General features: G+C 37.5%; 1 protein-coding gene across 1 annotated transcript in view; it reads right to left on the bottom strand.

The window, feature by feature from the left end:
• Positions 1-3,260: 3,260 nt before the first annotated feature.
• The window catches only part of LOC128689127 (transmembrane anterior posterior transformation protein 1 homolog), a 52,690-nt gene continuing 37,121 nt past the window's right edge, over positions 3,261-18,829 (bottom strand). The window contains exons 7-9 of the mRNA XM_053777249.2: positions 10,733-10,902; positions 6,920-7,080; positions 3,261-4,092 (exon numbers count right to left, since the gene is read on the bottom strand). Coding sequence (XP_053633224.1) covers positions 3,333-4,092; positions 6,920-7,080; positions 10,733-10,902 — 1,091 coding nt within the window. The 3' untranslated portion in view covers positions 3,261-3,332. The remainder of the gene's footprint in view (positions 4,093-6,919; positions 7,081-10,732; positions 10,903-18,829) is intronic.

Raw genomic sequence — 18,829 nt, 5'->3', positions numbered from 1 at the left:
CTGCTTCTGGCCACAAATTCCTCCAAGCAGAGTTCATTGTTCTGTATGAAACTTCCTGCCAAGCTTTGTCAATGAGAGTTATGTAATGGGCGATAGTTAAGTGATCTTTCCAAAGCTCTCTCAGGGCTAAATCTGTGTCAGAGGTCACTTCAAAGCACCTCTGGAATAGTGCTTTAGTGTAGAGTTTCTAGAAATTACTGATGACCGGCTGATCCATGGGCTGAATGAGAGGAGTTGTGTTAAGGGGGAAACTTTACAGTGCTAAGTCAAACTCCGACAGCATATAGTCCTGCAAGCTTGGAGGGTGAGCTGGAGCATTGTCCATTATGAGGAGGGCCTTCAGAGGCAGGTTTTTCTCCTCTAAATAACTTTTTACACTTGGCCCAATCACAACATTAAACCATTCACTGTTTGACCTCCACATCACAGGTAAGTGAGTTTTCTGCACATTGTTTTTTAAAAGCCCTCGGGTTTTCAGTGGTAGATCAGTTGAGGCTTCAGTTTGCAATCCCCACTTGCATTGGCACAGAACAAGAGAGTTAACCTATCCTTCATTGGCTTGTGTCCTGGTAATGCCTTCTTCCCTTGTGTAATATAGGTCCTGCTAGGCATTTTCTTCCAAAAGAGGCCTGTTTTGTCACAATTAAAAACTTGTTGGGGAACAAAACCCTCAGCCTCCACAAATTCCCCAAACTCTATAACAAAATCATTCGCAGCATCTTTATCAGCACTGGCTCCCTCTCCATCCCTCAACACTGTGAATGCCAGTCCTCTTCTTAAAATTATCAAACCAGCAGTGGCTGGCTTTAAACACTTCACTTTCTTGGCTCATTTCTGCCTTGTTTTTCAAAATATTGACATGCATCAGTCCTGCTTTTTCGCAAATCATTGCCTCTGATATGTTATCGTCACCACACTGTTTTTCTGTTATCCAGATCAAAAGCAATTTATCAACATGCTCTAATGTCCCTGATCTTTGTTTGGTAATCAATTTCACCCCTTCACAACATTAGCCGATTTAATAACACCTTTGTTTTTCACAATCGTCGATACCATTGCTCTCAGCATACAGTATGCAGCAGCCAAGTCCTGGATACACGTGCCACCTTCATACTTTTCAACAATCTCTTTTTTCACTTCCATGATGATTCAAGCCATTTTCTTTGTTGCTTGACTCTTCTCATTAACTTTCTTAGAACTCATGGTTAATGAATTTATTAAAAATTTATACGAAAAAACACAAAATCACGTGAAAATTCGGAGAGTTACAGCACGGGTTGTTCACTGAATGGTAGCAACAGGCACACTGATGCTAGTAGGCAGTCATGGCTTTGTCTCAAGAGAGAGGTAAATAAGGGTAGCGCAGTGTCATGACAAGTTCTAGCACATGAGTCGTATTCCAAACAAGGGTTATATACCAAGTAAAAATTTTCACGTCCAAACAGGACGTATACCAAGTTGGACTTATTCTAAAGTGGACGTATACCAAGGTACCACTGCATTATTATTACTATTATTATTATTATTATTATGTACAAACCATACCACGGGTGGGGATAGAACCCGTGATCAGAGAGTCTCATACTCCAGACCGTCGCTTTAGCCACTTGCATTTGTGGTCACAGTGGTGCCTATGCTAACCTTCCTATGGTGTAGAAATATACCTAGTTGGACGAATCTTATTGTGGCTAGCTGGTCCAGTGGCTAACGCGACGGTCTGGAGTTTGAGACGCTCTGATCGCGGGTTCTATCCCCGCCCATGGTATGGTTTGTTTGCAATCGTGTCATTACGATTTCGTGAGTCATTATTATTTACCTCAACAGCCATCTGTCAAGGCAGGGTGACCCAAGAAGTAAACACATTAACCATCACTGATTCAATCACTGTCTTTCCAGAAGTGCTGAAATCACAATTCAGATTACTTTTTGACTGAAACATCCCCATCCCTCCTTCAGAGTGCAGGCACTGTCTGTCTCGCCTCCAGGATTCAAGGCTGGCTAATTAGGATCCCTGAATCCCTCCATAAAAATTACCCTGCTTGCACTCCAACAGCATGTCCATTAAAAAACCACTCCAATCTACTCCTATCTAATAGACTCACACAAGTCTAGTAGATGCTCAAGCCCAAAATAAAGGAACTCTGAGTAGTTTGGTTGAGAACAGATTGGGTCGTACAATGCTTGGGGAATAGGAGGTAATGAAATTAGATCCAAGGAAGTGAAGGGTAACTTCAATTCTTAGGATCAAGAGCCCTTCACCAACATCACAGCATCTCCTTTGAAGAGGCAGTGCATGAGAGACAGGAGTAATGAATGCCACAGCAAAGAGACATGCAACAGCAGTTCCACAAGATGAGTAGGAAGACTTCTTTGGAGGTTTAACCACTTTGTACACACAAGAGAATTGAATTCTGATAGATGGAGAAGACATACGAATCTGAAGAAATTATTGTACCAGGAAGCTACTGTAATTACCTATTAGTAGCTTCAGGAGTAGAGCTAAGCTCATGGTGCATCATCCTCAGTAACTTATTCCAATGTCTACCATTGTGAAGGATACATTCTTCAATCCTTTCAGTACTTCTTCTTCATCATTTATCCCACATTTTTTTTATAACTTATACTGTACATGTGATTATCATATTTCCTCCTTATAGCCCTTCAAAAAATTTATGACAAACATATTACAGAAAATAGAACATCATAAGTATCATTCTACTTCTGTTACTATGTCTAGATAATAAAAAATAGATAATCATAAGCCTGAAAACTAAACATGAGAAGAGGTATGTTACCTATTATATATATTTAGCTATGTAAAAACACACACACACAACCAGTGAAGAGGTGGGGCCAGGAGCTGTGACTCGACCCCTGCAACCACAACTAGGTGAGCGCACGCACAGGCACGCAACCGCACGCACACACACACATATATATGTATTCACATTCAAGCATGCATGAAGATTAAACACACTACCAGCAAACTGCCAAATAAAGTGAAATCAAATGTGTAGTCCCTACAAAGAATAATATGTTAGCTAACTATAATTATGCAAGTGATTATGGTAAACTGAGTCAAAATTCATAATTCACACATTCATTTTGATTAATAATATGGTTAATGGCTTATGGTAAAATATTTACATAGGCATGTAACATGGAAAAACTGAAAGAAATACTGTACAGCAAAAATAAATATAAAATATACTCAAAGAAATTTTTTGTAGCACTGCAGCTTGAAAAGTAAACTTTTCCAACATGGTGCATTATTTGCACTTTATTTATTTTGTATAATACAGTACACATTATATTAAATGTTTATAAAAGAATCATAGGAAATCCCCTGCATCTGTAGACCCTCTATATCTTAAGGAGTCACATAATAAAAATGGTGGCCTCTTATGTTTCTTCATCTCAGAGGGTACTTCAGCTTCAAACAAAGAACTTTCCTGTGATGATGCCGAACTTGCCGTAATAGCTTGGACGCGTTCTGTTGGATCTACTGCAGTGGTTAATTCACCTGCTGCTGGTAATACCTCAAGAGTTTGTTCCATACATGAGGGTTGTTGTTCCAAAGAGCTATCTGCTGTATCTGAATTTTCTACTGAAACAATACTTTCCAGAGAATGTTGCAATCGATATTGTCTTGATGCATCACTAGTGAATGGCCCTTCATTTATTCCAACGCTTGAAAGGTTGACCATGCTATTAGCCATAAGTCCTCTTTTAGATTCTCCAAAGAAATCTAAGGAGTTACTCCTAGGGGCAGCTGATGATGGAGTTGACACAATGGAGGCTGATGGAGATATCATCTCTGGTGTTGGAGACAGAGCTTGGCAAGTAGGTTTCTGACATGGTGATGAGTCCTGAGGTGGCTGGTTCCACTCCTGTATGTGGTTTGCACATGCTGTTATGTTTAAAGACTCTTCTTTTGTAATGGTCTCTTCTGTAGCTGTACTATCACAAGTGCTCTTATTGGATTTGCTTTTCTCCAAGGAATCCGACGTAGATTCATTTCTGTCACGGCATTTTTCAGCCTTTTGAATAATGCTACAGGCTTTACCCAAAATGATGATACCATTCAAAACCCTGAAATTGGATAAGAGTGATTATTACAAAAATGAATTTGTAACTTTTAACCCTTTCAGGGTTGCCAGGCCCTCTCCAAGACTTGTTCTCAGGGTCGCCAAATTTAAAAAAAAAAAAAATATTATTTCTTATGAAAAGATAATCTTTTCCCGATCATAATGACACCAAAAGTATGAAATTTGATGGAAAACTTATGAAATTATGCTCTCGTGAAGTTAGCGGTCTCGACGATGTTTACGCACCGGTGATTTTGCCTACTTTGAGCCCTATTTTCAGCCAATTCCAGTGCACTAGTCGATAAAAATCATAACTATTTCACTAGGACTCCATTTTTTCTATCGAATGAGTACAAGAAACCACCCATTTACTGATTTCAACTATCCAATAAAGTGGTCAGAATTTAGCAATTTTGCCAATTTCACACAAATTTCAAAAGATGCCAATTTCCGAATAGGGTCCAGAATAAACAAGAAAGACATTCCTGGCACTAAAATAACATTTCCTCTGTTCATTAGTCTCGTCCCCACGCCCCTCTTACATTCTTTTGCTTTCCACTTTGAATTTTTACTCTCACAAAAAATAGAAGATTTACTGTTATGCAGACTACTGCATTAGTGTAGAAATGGTATAAATAATATCAGCGCACTTATAAAAAAATATTAGACTCACCAGTTGACATGTATTGGATGCGTAGCATGATTTGTTTACTTTTGAACTTTGGTAAAAATCGAACATTTCTGCTACTTTGAGCTCAATTTCAAGGTACTTTTCATTGTAAAACCAGTGAAAATCATCTCAATTTCTGTAATATATCTTCCATTCTATAAAATGAGACCAGGAAAACTAGAATACAACAATAAATACCATACAAAAATACAGTGCCAAGTCGCTGTTTTAATCCAAAAACATGGTCAAAGTATTTTTTTTCTCATTACGCACTGTGTGCTGCAGGATTTTTTTTATACTTTGCACACTGACCACATAGACCCATTCTCTCATATGTAGGCCTACCAGCTTTCTCTCACTAGATTTGAGGGCGCTAGAATTTAAGCATATTAGTACAGTGGACCCCCGCTTTACGATCAGCTCCCAATGCGACCAATTATGTAAGTGTATTTATGTAAGTGCGTTTGTATGTGCATGTTTGGGGGTCTGAAATGGACTAATCTAATTCACAATATTTCTTATGGGAACAAATTCGGTCAGTACTGGCACCTGAACATACTTCTGGAATGAAATAATATTGTAAACCGGGGGTCCACTGTACGTCAAAAACTCTGGTGTGTAAGCCGTACTAGTACATCCGAAACCCTGAAAGGGTTAAAATACTGTATACTGATATTATATTATCACAAAAATTCAACAATACTGATTTTTATCACCTCATAATTCTTTATAGTAGGTTGTACTATGACCAAACTGTAATGAAATCCTCCACATGTCTGATCACCCTCAGGCTTTTAACCCTTTCACAGTCCATGTTGTAGTACTACAGGTTTGAGCTCAGGGTCTGTGCTGTAGAACTACGTGATGAGCTCAGCTCACTTAGATAAGCAGTGAGTGGCAAATTTGGGCCTAGATATGAGAGAATGAGTCTGTGCAGTGAGTGTGCACCATAAAAAAATCCTGCCCCATGCAGTGCATGATGGGGTAAAAAAAATTGACTGTGTATCTGGTTTAAAATAGTGACTTTGTGGTGTATTTTCAGATGGCATTTTCTTGGTTTCTTTGTATTAACTGGTAGAATGGAAGATATATTACAGAAATAGAGATGATTTTGATTGGTTTCAGGACTAGAAGTAGCTTGAAATTGAGCTCATAGTAGTGAAAATATTCAATTTTTGTTGATATTTTAGAGGACACAAATTATATCACTCATCCAATACACATCCAACTGGTCAGTCTAATATGCATTCATGAATGCGCTGACATTATTTATATAATTATTACAATAATGCAATAGTTTGCATAACAGTGAAAAGAAATTCAAAATGGAAAGCAAGAGTAATACAGTGGACCCCCGCATAACGATTACCTCCGAATGCGACCAATTATGTAAGTGCGTTTGTACGTGTATGTTTGGGGGTCTGAAATGGACTAATCTACTTCACAATATTCCTTATGGGAATAAATTCGGTCAGTACTGGCACCTGAACATACTTATGGAGTGAAAAAATATCGTTAACCGGGGGTCCACTGTATAGGGGAGACCTGGGGATGTAAATGATAAACAAAGGAAATGTTATTTTAGTGTCAGGAATGTCTACATTATTTATTCTGGACCCTGTTTTTAAATTGGCAATTTTTAAATTTTGTGTGAAATTGGCCAAATTACTGATTTCTGATCATTTTATTTAGTAGATGAAATAGTTAAATGGGCAGTTTCTTGTACTCAATCGATAGAATGGAAGGCATACAAGTGAAATAGCTAAGAGTTTGGTCAACTGAAACAATGGAACTGGAGTAAAATGGGACTCAAATTCAGCAAAATCGCCAATGCATAAATATCACTGAGACCGCTAACTTTGTGAAAGCATAACTCCGTAAATTTTCCATCATATTTCGTATTTTTGGTGTCATTACCTGTGGAAAAAGATTCTCTATCATTTCATAGCAAAAAATATTTTTTTTTTTTAAATTCTTGGACACTGAGCAATTTTCAGATCAGGGGTCTGGACCCCTGAAAGGGTTATTAAATAGCTTCTATTTTTTTTTTTAAGAAACAATAAATGTTATGTTTCATACAAAATTAAAAGATGGCTTTTCTGTTGTCAATACTGCCATTCCTACAGAGATGGAGCGATTACTGCAAGCAATTTTATCTTACCTAAATGACAAAAGACAAAAGAATCCAAAAAGTAGAATTAGGTATGATGCAGGATTGCTGAGGTGGATAGACTGGCTCAGTATGCGATACATGACGACCCCAAGTGGAAGAGGAATGAAGCCCATACGTCGTGCTACAAGGTCACTGTGGTCGGAATATGCCTGTAAAAGTAACAATGTGTCAAACCTCTATTTTTCCTCTCTCCTAAAATTTCATTATTCATATAGTAGTAGGCCGGTCATTGTTAATTACCAGTGCTACTGTACCAAATGTCTATAATGATAAAATATTTTATTTATAGGGTGTCCTGCTGTGTGACATTACGGATATCCTTCAGAAATTTCTGTCACAATAAGAAAGCAACATTAACAAAAACTTTGAAAATATTGTATGTAATTTATTTTCTAAAACTTTCTTTGAGAATGTTATAACTCTCACCTTTTATAATCATCCCTAGTGTTCAGTAATTTCATATTATAGTGCTATAGCTATTACAAAGTGAAGCTGTTGACACCTATTTGCACTGACAAACAAGAATAATGAAAGAATAGGGTTATCACAAGAAGTGATTGTAAGTGATAAAATGGAAGAAATAGAAAAGGACAGCATCTGAACTGCATGACTGGCAAGACAGTGATAGAGTGTTTCTTCTTTTTCGGGTCACCCTACCTCAGTGGGAGATAGCCAGTGTTTAAAAAAAAAAATCTACTAGATGATATTATTTTTTGGTACAGGGACATAACTTGCATAAGAAACAACTAGATGTATTTCTGGTGATGCATGATCTGAGAATGGTATCCTAGGATCTAGTAAGCCAAGCCCTATCTACCTCAATGCATGTAAAAGAAATAGTAAAAGGGTAGTTAAACATTTGAATATCTAAGTATGATACATCAGTATTTAAAGTGTGAAGCCTATCAGAAAAGGTATTCTCCAGTTATTGCATGAAAACTAATTGGTTTAATAAAATTGGCACAACCCTAAGCTAATTTAAAACTTCTTTTGAAAAAACACACACCATCCCAAAAAGTTTGAAGCCAAGCAATAGATGCATTCCTGAGTTATCTCACAGAATTCAATAATTCTAGGTTTATTAACCATGTTGAAAAACTTCCAAATTTGCACTTACACAGGCTAAACAATAAAGAATATCATCTTTTTCATAATATGCATCAGTAACTAAGAACTGAAGCCATTAAGAAGAGGCATATTTAAATTATTGTACTGGAAAAAATCCCATACTATTTTCATAATCAAACCTACAAATAATAATACTCTCAATAACACTGCCAATCTTCTAAGTAGAATACACCAGTTGAAAGTTTATAGCCAGTCAGAAGAAACTTTCTCAAATTATCATGAGAAAACCAAAATCAAGAATGGTCTACATAAAATTGATCAAAACTAATCAAAATTGTAATTCCTCACTACAAAACTTATCAAAGCCATATAGCATGACCTAATAGAATATTCAATTCTCTTGCATTCACTGTAACTCACCTAATGATCATATGTATTGTTATTGCCTTATTAATTTTAAGTTAGTTTTAAATTTGCCCACAATGCTCTGCATATAAAGGGGCATTGGGCATATAAACCCAAGTATTATATTCCTTTGTACAAACATGTATCATGCTGAAATAAATTACTATTATTGTTATTATTATTATTATTCTTTCAACATACCAGCCGTATCCCACTGAGGTGGGGTGGCCCAAAAGAAAAAACTAAAGTTTCTCCTTTTAGATTTAGTAATGCATACAGGAGAAGGGGTTACTAGCCCCTTGCTCCCGGTATTTTAGTCGCCTCTTATGACACGCATGGCTTACGGAGAAAGAATTCTGTTCCACTTCCCCATGGAGATAAGAGGAAATAAACAAGAACAAGAACAAGAAAGAAAATAGAAGAATACCCAGAGGGGTGTGTATATATATGCTTGTACATGTATGTGTAGTGTGACCTAAGTGTAAGTAGAAGTAGCAAAGACGTACCTGAAATCTTGCATGTTTATGAGACAGAAAAAAGGACACCAGCAATCTTACCATCATGTAAAACAATTACAGGTTTTCGTTTTACACTCACTTGGCAGGACGGTAGTACCTCCCTGGGTGGTTGCTGTCTACCAGCCTACTACCTAGATATTATTATTCTTCTTCTTCTTTCAACGTACCAGCCGTATCCCACTGAGGTGGGGTGGCCCAAAAGAAAAAACTGAAGTTTCTCCTTTTAAATTTAGTAATATATACAGGAGAAGGGGTTACTAGCCCCTTGCTCCCGGCATTTTAGTCGCCTCTTATGACACGCATGGCTTACAGAGGAAGAATTCTGTTCCACTTCCCCATGGAGATAAGAGGAAATAAACAAGAACAAGAATTAGAAAGAAAATAGAAGAAAACCCAGAGGGGTGTGTATATATATGCTTGTACATGTATGTGTAGTGTGACCTAAGTGTAAGTAGAAGTAGCAAGACTTACCTGTAATCTTGCATATTTATGAGACAGACAAAAGACACCAGCAATCCTACCATCATGTAAAACAATTACAGGCTTTCGTTTTACACTCACTTGGCAGGACGGTAGTACCTCCCTGGGCGGTTGCTGTCTACCAGCCTACTACCTAGATATTATTATTATTATTATTATTATTATTATTATAATAGAGGAGGACAATTGCACATGGATATGGCATTTTCAAACTATAAATGAAAACCTTGGAAGAAGAAAAGAAGACTGTAGCTGAGTACATGTGCCACCTCTGAAATAAAACTGTATGAACACATGATATTACAGGACTCACCATCACTAAACTTGTGAAACATAACAATGCCTTAAAAAATGCAAATTCTTAATATTTCTCAGTTACATTCATTTTAAAATTATCTACATTCTACAATAATTTTTTTTTTAAGAAACTAAAATTTGTACATTTTCTATGAGGTGAGACAAGAACTGCTGAGGGGTTGAAGTAAGATTTTATAAATTGATACCTAGATAGCCTAATAACGAAGCAAAGCTTCCTCTAAGTAATACAGATTAGTAATGAAGATCTGAAGCCAATCTGATAAGACATTAACAAGTTATCACACAAACAATGATATTTCAATTTTGACAATTTCTTCAGTAAAACTGGCACATACAGAGCCCAAATTCAATACAAAAAAAATCAAATTAATATACACACGTGTTCAGGGTTAGACACCAGTCAGAATAGGCATTCTCCATTTATTGCACGGAAAACAATTTGTATCACAGGATCAGCAAATTAAAATTTACATAGCTGAGAGTCAGTGTGAGCCTTTCTTATAGTAAACCTCACCAATGGTGAAAACTGAAGCTGATCAGATGAGGCTTTTTTAAGTTATTGCACAATAGTCAAAACCTGTAACATATATATACCCTTGATCAGAGGGCACTTGCAAATGTCAACAGTTGTATGAATCTTTCCCTTGCTACAAAACACCAGAGTTGAAAATTTGAAACCAATTACATGAGATGTTTTGAAGTTATAAAACAAAAACTTGGCCAGTGTTAAAAAAATCACCATTTTCTAAAAATCTGTAATGACCAATATTGTAATTCTGACACATGTCCTCAAACCATAAATAACCCCTAACAAAGTTAATCATCTCTAAATGTACATTCATTATCTGTCAGTATCTTGCTCAACACCTGTTACTAATTTTTGCATCTTTAATAAATATCTCAAGCTTTAATTTCTAAACATTACTAAAATTGCACTCATTTTCTGTAATGATGCTCAACAAGAAAGTTTCATTAAAATTACAGCATTAAAAAAATATTTTCAGCAACTTACATATTTCTGTTTACACAAAATAAGGTCCGAGGCTAAGAGAACAGTGTAGTCTTTGTAGGCATCAGAAGGAATATCATTGAATCTGGTGATAAAGGCATGTTTGAGCCAGTCGACAAGTACTTCAGTTCCACACACCAACAGACAGTCTGGGAGCAGTATCCAGAAACGTTCTGTAATGAAATAATCACAATTAAAATTTTTTTTTTTTCAACAAGTCGGCCGTCTCCCACCGTGGCAGGGTGACCCAAAAAGAAAAAAAATCCCCAAAAAGAAAATACTTTCGTCATCATTCAACACTTTCACCTTACTCACACATAATCACTGTTTTTGCAGAGGTGCCCAGAATACAACAGTTTAGAAGCATATACATATAAAAATGCACAATATATCCCTCCAAACTGCCAATATCCCAAACCCCTCCTTTAGAGTGCAGGCATTGTACTTCCAATTTCCAAGACTCAAGTCCGGTTATATAAAATAACCGGTTTCCCTGAATCCCTTCACTAAATATTACCCTGCTCACACTCCAACAGCTCGTCAGGGCCCAAATACCATTTGTCTCCATTCACTCCTATCTAACACGCTTATGCACGCTTGCTGGAAGTCCAAACCCCTCGCCCACAACACCTCCTTTACCCCCTCCCTCCAACCTTTTCGAGGATGACCCCTACCCCGCCTTCCTTTCCCTACAGATTTATACGCTCTCCATGTCATTCTACTTTGATCCATTCTCTCTAAATGACCAAACCACCTCAAAAAACCCTCTTCAGCCCTCTGACTAATACTTTTATTAACTCCACACCTTCTCCTAATTTCCACACTCCGAATTTTCTGCATAATATTTACACCACACATTGCCCTTAGACAGGACATCTCCACTGCCTCCAACCGCCTCCTCGCTGCAGCATTTACAACCCAAGCTTCACACCCATATAAGAGTGTTATTACTACTATACTTTCATACATTCCCTTCTTTGCCTCCATAGATAACATTTTTTGCCTCCACATATACCTCAATGCACCACTCACCTTTTTTCCTTCATCAATTCTATGATTAACCTCATCCTTCATAAATCCATCCGCTGACACATCAACTCCCAAATATCTGAAAACATTCACTTCTTCCTTTCTCCCCCTCCCCAATTTGATATCCAATTTTTCTTTATCTAAATCATTTGATACCCTCATCACCTTACTTTTTTTTACGTTCACTTTCAACTTTCTACCTTTACACACACTCCCAAATTCGTCCACTAACCTTTGCAATTTTTCTTTAGAATCTCCCATAAGCACAGTATCATCAGCAAAAAGTAACTGTGTCACTTCCCATTTTGTATTTAATTCCCCATAATTTAATCCTACCCCTCTCCCGAACACTTCTTTTACAACCCCATCTATAAATATATTAAACAACCATGGTGACATTACACATCCCTGTCTAAGACCTACTTTTACTGGGAAGTAGTCTCCCTCTCTTCTACACACCCTAACCTGAGCCTCACTATCCTCATAAAAACTCTTTACAGCATTTAGTAACTTACCACCTATTCCATATACTTGCAACATCTGCCACATTGCTCCCCTATCCACCCTATCATATGCCTTTTCTAAATCCATAAATGCAATAAAAACTTCCCTACCTTTATCTAAATACTGTTCACATATATGCTTCAATGTAAACACTTGATCTACACATCCTCTACCCACTCTAAAACCTCCTTGCTCATCCGCAATTCTACATTCTGGTTTACCTCTAATTCTTTCAATAATAACCCTACCGTACACTTTTCCTGGTATACTCAGTAATCTTATTCCTCTATAATTTTTACAATCTCTTTTGTCCCCCTTCCCTTTATATAAAGGGACTATACACGCTCTCTGCCAATCCCTAGGTACCTTCCCCTCTTTCATACATTTATTAAACAAAAATACCAACCACTCCAAAACTATGTCCTCCCCTGCTTTTAACATTTCTGTCATGATACCGTCAGTTCCAGCTGCTTTACCCCATTTCATTCTACGTAATGCCTCACGCACCTCCCCCACACTCACATCCTGCTCTTCTTCACTCCTAAAAGATGGTATACTTCCCTGGCCAGTGCATGAAATTGCCGTCTCCCTTTCTTCGTTGACATTTAAAAGTTTCAAAAAATATTCTTGCCATCTACCCAATTCCTCCATCTTCCCATTTACTAACTCCCCTACTCTGTTTTTAACTACAAATCCATTCATTCCCTAGGCTTTCTTAACTTGTTTAACTCACTTCAAAATTTTTTCTTATTTTCATTAAAATTTCTTGACAGTGCCTCTCCCACTCTATCATCTGCTCTTCTTTTGCACTCTCTCACCACTCTCTTCACCTTTCTTTTACTCTCCATATACTCTACTCATTTAGAGAGAATGGATCAAAGTAGAATGACATGGAAAGCATATAAATCTATAGGGGAAGGAAGGCGGGGTAGGGGTCGTCCTTGAAAGGGTTGGAGAGAGGGGGTAAAGGAGGTTTTGTGGGCAAGGGGCTTGGACTTCCAGCAAGTGTGCATGAGCGTGCTAGATAGGAGTGAATGGAGACGAATGGTACTTGGGACCTGACGATCTGTTGGAGTGTGAGCAGGGTAATATTTAGTGAAGGGATTCAGGGAAACCGGTTATTTTCATATAGTCGGACTTGAGTCCTGGAAATGGGAAGTACAATACCTGCACTTTAAAGGAGGGGTTTGGGATATTGGCAGTTTGGAGGGATATGTTGTGTATCTTTATATGTGTATGCTTCTAAACTGTTGTATTCTGAGCACCTCTGCAAAAACAGTGATAATGTGCAAGTGTGGTGAAAGTGTTGAATGATGATGAAAGTATTTTCTTTTTTGGGATTTTCTTTCTTTTTTTTTTTGGGTCACCCTGCCTCGGTGGGAGACGGCCGACTTGTTGAAAAAAAAAATACTCTACTCTTCTTACAACACTTCTGCTTTGTAAATACCTCTCATAAGCTACCTTTTTCTCTTTTATCACACCTTTTAGTTCATCATTCCACCAATCATTCCTCTTTCCTCCTGCACCCACCCTCCTATAACCACAAACTTCTGCCCCACATTCTAATGCTGCATTTTTAAAACTATTCCAACCCTCTTCAACCCCCCCACTACTCATACTTACACCAGCCCACCTTTCTGCCAATAGTTGCTTATATTTCACCCGAACTTCCTCCTCCCTTAGTTTATATACTTTCACCTCCCTCTTACTTGTTGTTGCCATTTTCCTCTTATCCCATCTACCTCTTACTCTAACTGTAGCTACAACTAGATAATGATCCGATATATCAATTGCCCCTCTATAAACGTGTACATCCTGGAGCCTACCCATCAACCTTTTATCCACCAATACATAATCTAACAAACTACTTTCATTACGTGCTACATCATACCTTGTATATTTATTTATCCTCTGTTTTATAAAATATGTATTACTTATTACCAAACCTCTTTCTACACACAGCTCAATTAAAGGCTCGCCATTTTCATTTACCCCTGGCACCCCAAATTTACCTACTACTTATTACCAAACCTTTTTCAACACACAGCTCAATTAAATGCTTGCCATTTTCATTTACCCCTGGCACCCCAAATTTACCTACTACTCCCTCCACAACATTTTTACCCACTTTAGCATTAAAATCCCCAACCACAAGTACTCTCACACTTGGTTCAAAACTCCCCATGCATTCACTCAACATTTCCCAAAATCTCTCTCTCTCCTCTATACTTCTCTTTTCCCCAGGTGCATATACACTTACTTCTCACATCCAACCTTTATTTTACCCCACATAATCCTTGAATTAATACATTTATAGTCCCCCTTTTCCCGCCATAGCTTATCCTTCAACATTATTGCTACTCCTTCTTTAGCTCTAACTCTATTTGAAACCCCTGACCTAATCCCATTTATTCCTCTCCACTGAAACTCACAAACCTCCTTCAGCCTTGTTTCACTTAACCCTTTGAGGGTCGACAGGCCCTCTCCGAAACTCGTTCTCAGGGTCGGCCAAATTTAAAAAAAAAAAAAATTATTTTCTCTTATGAAAAGATAGAGAATCTTTTCCCTATCATAAAGACACCAAAAGTTTGAAATTTGATAGAAAACTTACGGAATTATGCTCTCGCAAAGTTAGCGGTCTCGGCGATGTTTACGCATCGGCGATTTTGCCCACTTTGAGCCCCATTTTCGGCCAATTTCACTGTACTAGTCGACAAAAAACATGAATATTTCGCTAGAACTCCATTTTTTCTATCGAATGGGTGCAAGAAACCACCCATTTATGAAATTCAACTATCCAGTACAGTGGTCAGAATTTAGCAATTTTGCCAATTTCACACAAATTTCAAAAGATGCCAATTTCCGAATAGGGTCCAGAATAAACAAGAAAGACATTCCTGGCACTAAAATGACATTTCCTCTAGTCATTAGTCACGTCTCAAGGCCCCTCTTATATTCTTTTGCTTTCCACTTTGAATTTTTATTTTCACAAAAAATATAAGATTTACTGTTATGCAGACTACTGCATTAGTGTAAAAAATGGTATAAATATTATTGGTGCACTTGTGAAAGAATATTAGACTCACCAGTTGACGTGTATTGCATGCTTGGCACGATTTGTTTACTTTTGAAGTTTGGTAAAAATCGAACATTTCTGCTACTTTGAGCTCAATTTCAAGGCACCTTTCATTGTAAAACCAGTCAAAATCATCTCAATTTCTGTAATATGTCTTCCATTCTATAAAATGAGACCAAGAAAACTAGAATACAGCAATAAATACCATACGAAAATACCCTGCAAAGTCGCTGATTTATTAAAAAAAAATGGTCAAAGTTTTTTTTTTCTCATTATGCACTGTGTGCTGCAGGATTTTTTTTAGACTGTGCACACTGACCACATAGACCCATTCTTTCATATGAAGGCCTACCAGCTTTCTCCCACTAGATTTGAGGCCGCTAGAATTTATGAGTGCTAGTACGTCAAAAACCCCTACTCGTAAGACGTACTAGTACGACCAAAACCCTCAAAGGGTTAAAGCCAGGACATCCAGCTTCTTCTCATTCATAACATCCACAATCATCTCTTTCTCATCATTCGCACAACATCCATGCACATTCAGACTTCCCACTTTGACAATTTTCTTCTTATTCTTTTTAGTAATTATTACAGGAAAAGGGGTTACTAGCCCATTGTTCCCAGCATTTTAGTTGACTTTTACAACACACATGGCTTACAGAGGAAAGATTCTTATTCCACTTCCCCATGGATATAAAAGGAAAAGTAATAAGAACAAGAACTAAGATAAAATCAAAGAAAACTCAGATGAGTGTGTAGTATAAATAAATGTGTACATGTATGTGTAGTGTGACCTAAGTGTAAGTAGAAGTAGCAAGACGTACCTGTAATCTTGCATATTTATGAGACAGACAAAAGACACCACCAATCCTACCATCATGTAAAACAATTACAGGCTTTCATTTTGCACTCACTTGGCAGGATGGTAGTACCTCCCTGGGTGGTTGCTGTCTACCAACCTACTACTAAAATATACTTTAAAAATATACTTTAATATAGCATAAATAGTACAGGGAAAAGTCTTAAGAGATTATGACTGATACAATGTGATACTTTTCACTCTTACTGCACCTACCATCCGACGTACGACCTGCTCGACATACGACGACTCGACTTATGACCGTGTTTTTTATGCCAAATTTCTGGGAAATAAACAAGTGTTTGTGTTGTACAAAGTGTTTATCCTAAACCTTACAGTATAAAATACAGTATTAACAGCATAAAAAGTAAAGTAAAACATGAAATATCAAAATAAAACAATAAAATAAAGTCATTACAAAAATGTTATGTTGATGTTCAGTAGTAAAGTTCGACTTACGTCCATTTCGACTTACGACCGGTTTCTCGGAACCGAACTCGGTCGTAAATCGGATGGTAGGTGTATTTATATATCACAGTATCGTAGACAGAATTGTTGAGAAGAAATATGGTAGTTTTTTTTTTTTCTCTCCAAGTGATTCCCTAGTACGTACTGTACAGTGGACCCCCGGTTAACGAACTTCTTTCATTCCAGTAGTATGTTCAGGTGCCAGTACTGACCGAATTTTTTCCCATAAGGAATATTGTGAAGTAGATTAGTCAATTTCAGACCCCCAAACATACACGTACAAACGCACTTACATAAATACACTTACATAATTGGTCGCATTTGGAGGTGATCGTTATGCGGGGGTCCACTGTATTTATGATATTCAAATTTTGCATTTCATTTTCTTTATACATATGTGTGGGTCTAGGTAGTAAGTTGGTAGACAGCAGCCGCCCAGGGAGGTACTACCGTCCTGCCAAGTGAGTGTAAAACAAAAGCCTGTAATTGTTTTACGTGATGGTAGGATTGCTGGTGTCCTTTTTTCTGTCTCAAAAACATGCAAAGTTTCAGGTATGTCTTGCTACTTCTACTTACACTTAGGTCACACTACACATACATATATAAGCATATATATACACACACCCCTCTGGGTCTTCTGCTATTTTCTTTCTAGTTCTTGTTCTTGTTTATCTCCTCGTATCTCCATGGGGAAGTGGAACAGAATTCTTTCTCCGTAAGCCATGCGTGTTGTAAGAGGCGACTAAAATGCCGGGAGCAAGGGGCTAGTAACCCCTTCTCCTGTATAAATTACTAAATTTGAAAAGAGAAACTTTTGTTTTTGTTTTTGGGCCACCTTGCCTCTGTGGGATACCGCCGGTTTGTTGAAAGAAGAGAAAGATATGTGTGGGTGTGGTAGGTAAGTTTGGGGTGCCAGGTGTAAATGATAATGGGGGCCCTTTGATTGAACTTTGTATAGACAGGGGTTTGGTTATAGGTAATACATTTTTTAAGAAAAAAAAGAATAAATAAGTATACAAGATATGATATAGGGCATAATGACAGTAGTTTGCTGGGCTACATACTGACAGATAAAAGATTGTTGGGTAGACTTCAAGATGTACATGTTTATAGAGGGGCCACAGATATATCAGATCACTTTTTAGTTGAAGCTACAGTGAGAGTAAAACATATAGATGGGATACAAGGAAAATGGAAGCAGCAATTAAGAGAGAGGTGAAGGTTTATAAGCTATAGGAGGAGGTAGTTAGGGAAATATAAACAACCACTAGAGGATAGATGGGCTAGTGAGAGTATAGGCAATGGGGTTGAAGATGTATGGGGTAGGTTTAAGAATGTAGTGTTATAGTGTTCAGCAGAAGTTTGAGGTTACAGGAAAATGGGTGCAGGAGGGAAGAAGAGTGATTGGTGGAATGATGATGTAAATAGAATAGTAAGATAGAAAAAGTTAGCATATGAGAGGTTTTTACAAAGTAGAAGTGATGCAAGGAGGGAAGAGTATATGGAGAGGTTAAGGGAGTGGTGAAGCAATGTAAAAAGAGAGCAAATGAGAGAATGGGTGAGATGTTGCCAACAAATTTTGTTGAAAATAAGAAAAAGTTTTGGAGTGAAATTAATAAGCTGAGGAAGCCTAAGGAATGAATTAATTTGATAGTTAAAATAGGAGAGGAGAGTTACTAAATGGATAGTTAAAGGTATCAGGAAGATGGAGGGAATATTTTGAAGAATTGTTAAATGTTGATGAAGATAGGGAAGCTGTGATTTTGTGTACAGGGAAAGGAGGAATAACATCTTGTAGGAGTGAGGAAGAGTGAGTTGTGAGTGTGGGGGAAGTTTGTGAGACAGCGAGTAGAATGAAAGGGGGTAAGGCAGCTGGGATTGATAGGGTAAAGATAGAAATGTTAAAAGCAAGCGGTGTTACGTCAGGGGCCATGTTTATAGGTCTGTTTTGGCCCCTTTCCGTAACAAGATGTCGAATCCAGCTCTGGTCTAGTTGTCCTTAGACACATGTCATTTTAATATGGGGATTATCATTATGAGACTGATCCGACTAAATAAAATGGGATCTTTATTATAAAAGAATCCATATTAAACTTAGCATGTGATACAAAGCTCTCTCTCTCATGTAGTGTTATACATAAAAGTACACGTTGTCTGGGACTAA

The sequence above is a fragment of the Cherax quadricarinatus genome, chromosome 21, assembly GCF_038502225.1.
Source record: "Cherax quadricarinatus isolate ZL_2023a chromosome 21, ASM3850222v1, whole genome shotgun sequence".
Classification (NCBI taxonomy): Eukaryota; Metazoa; Arthropoda; class Malacostraca; order Decapoda; family Parastacidae; genus Cherax; species Cherax quadricarinatus.
Note: the sequence above shows the minus strand (reverse complement) of the source record. Positions and strands in the feature narration are given on the sequence as shown.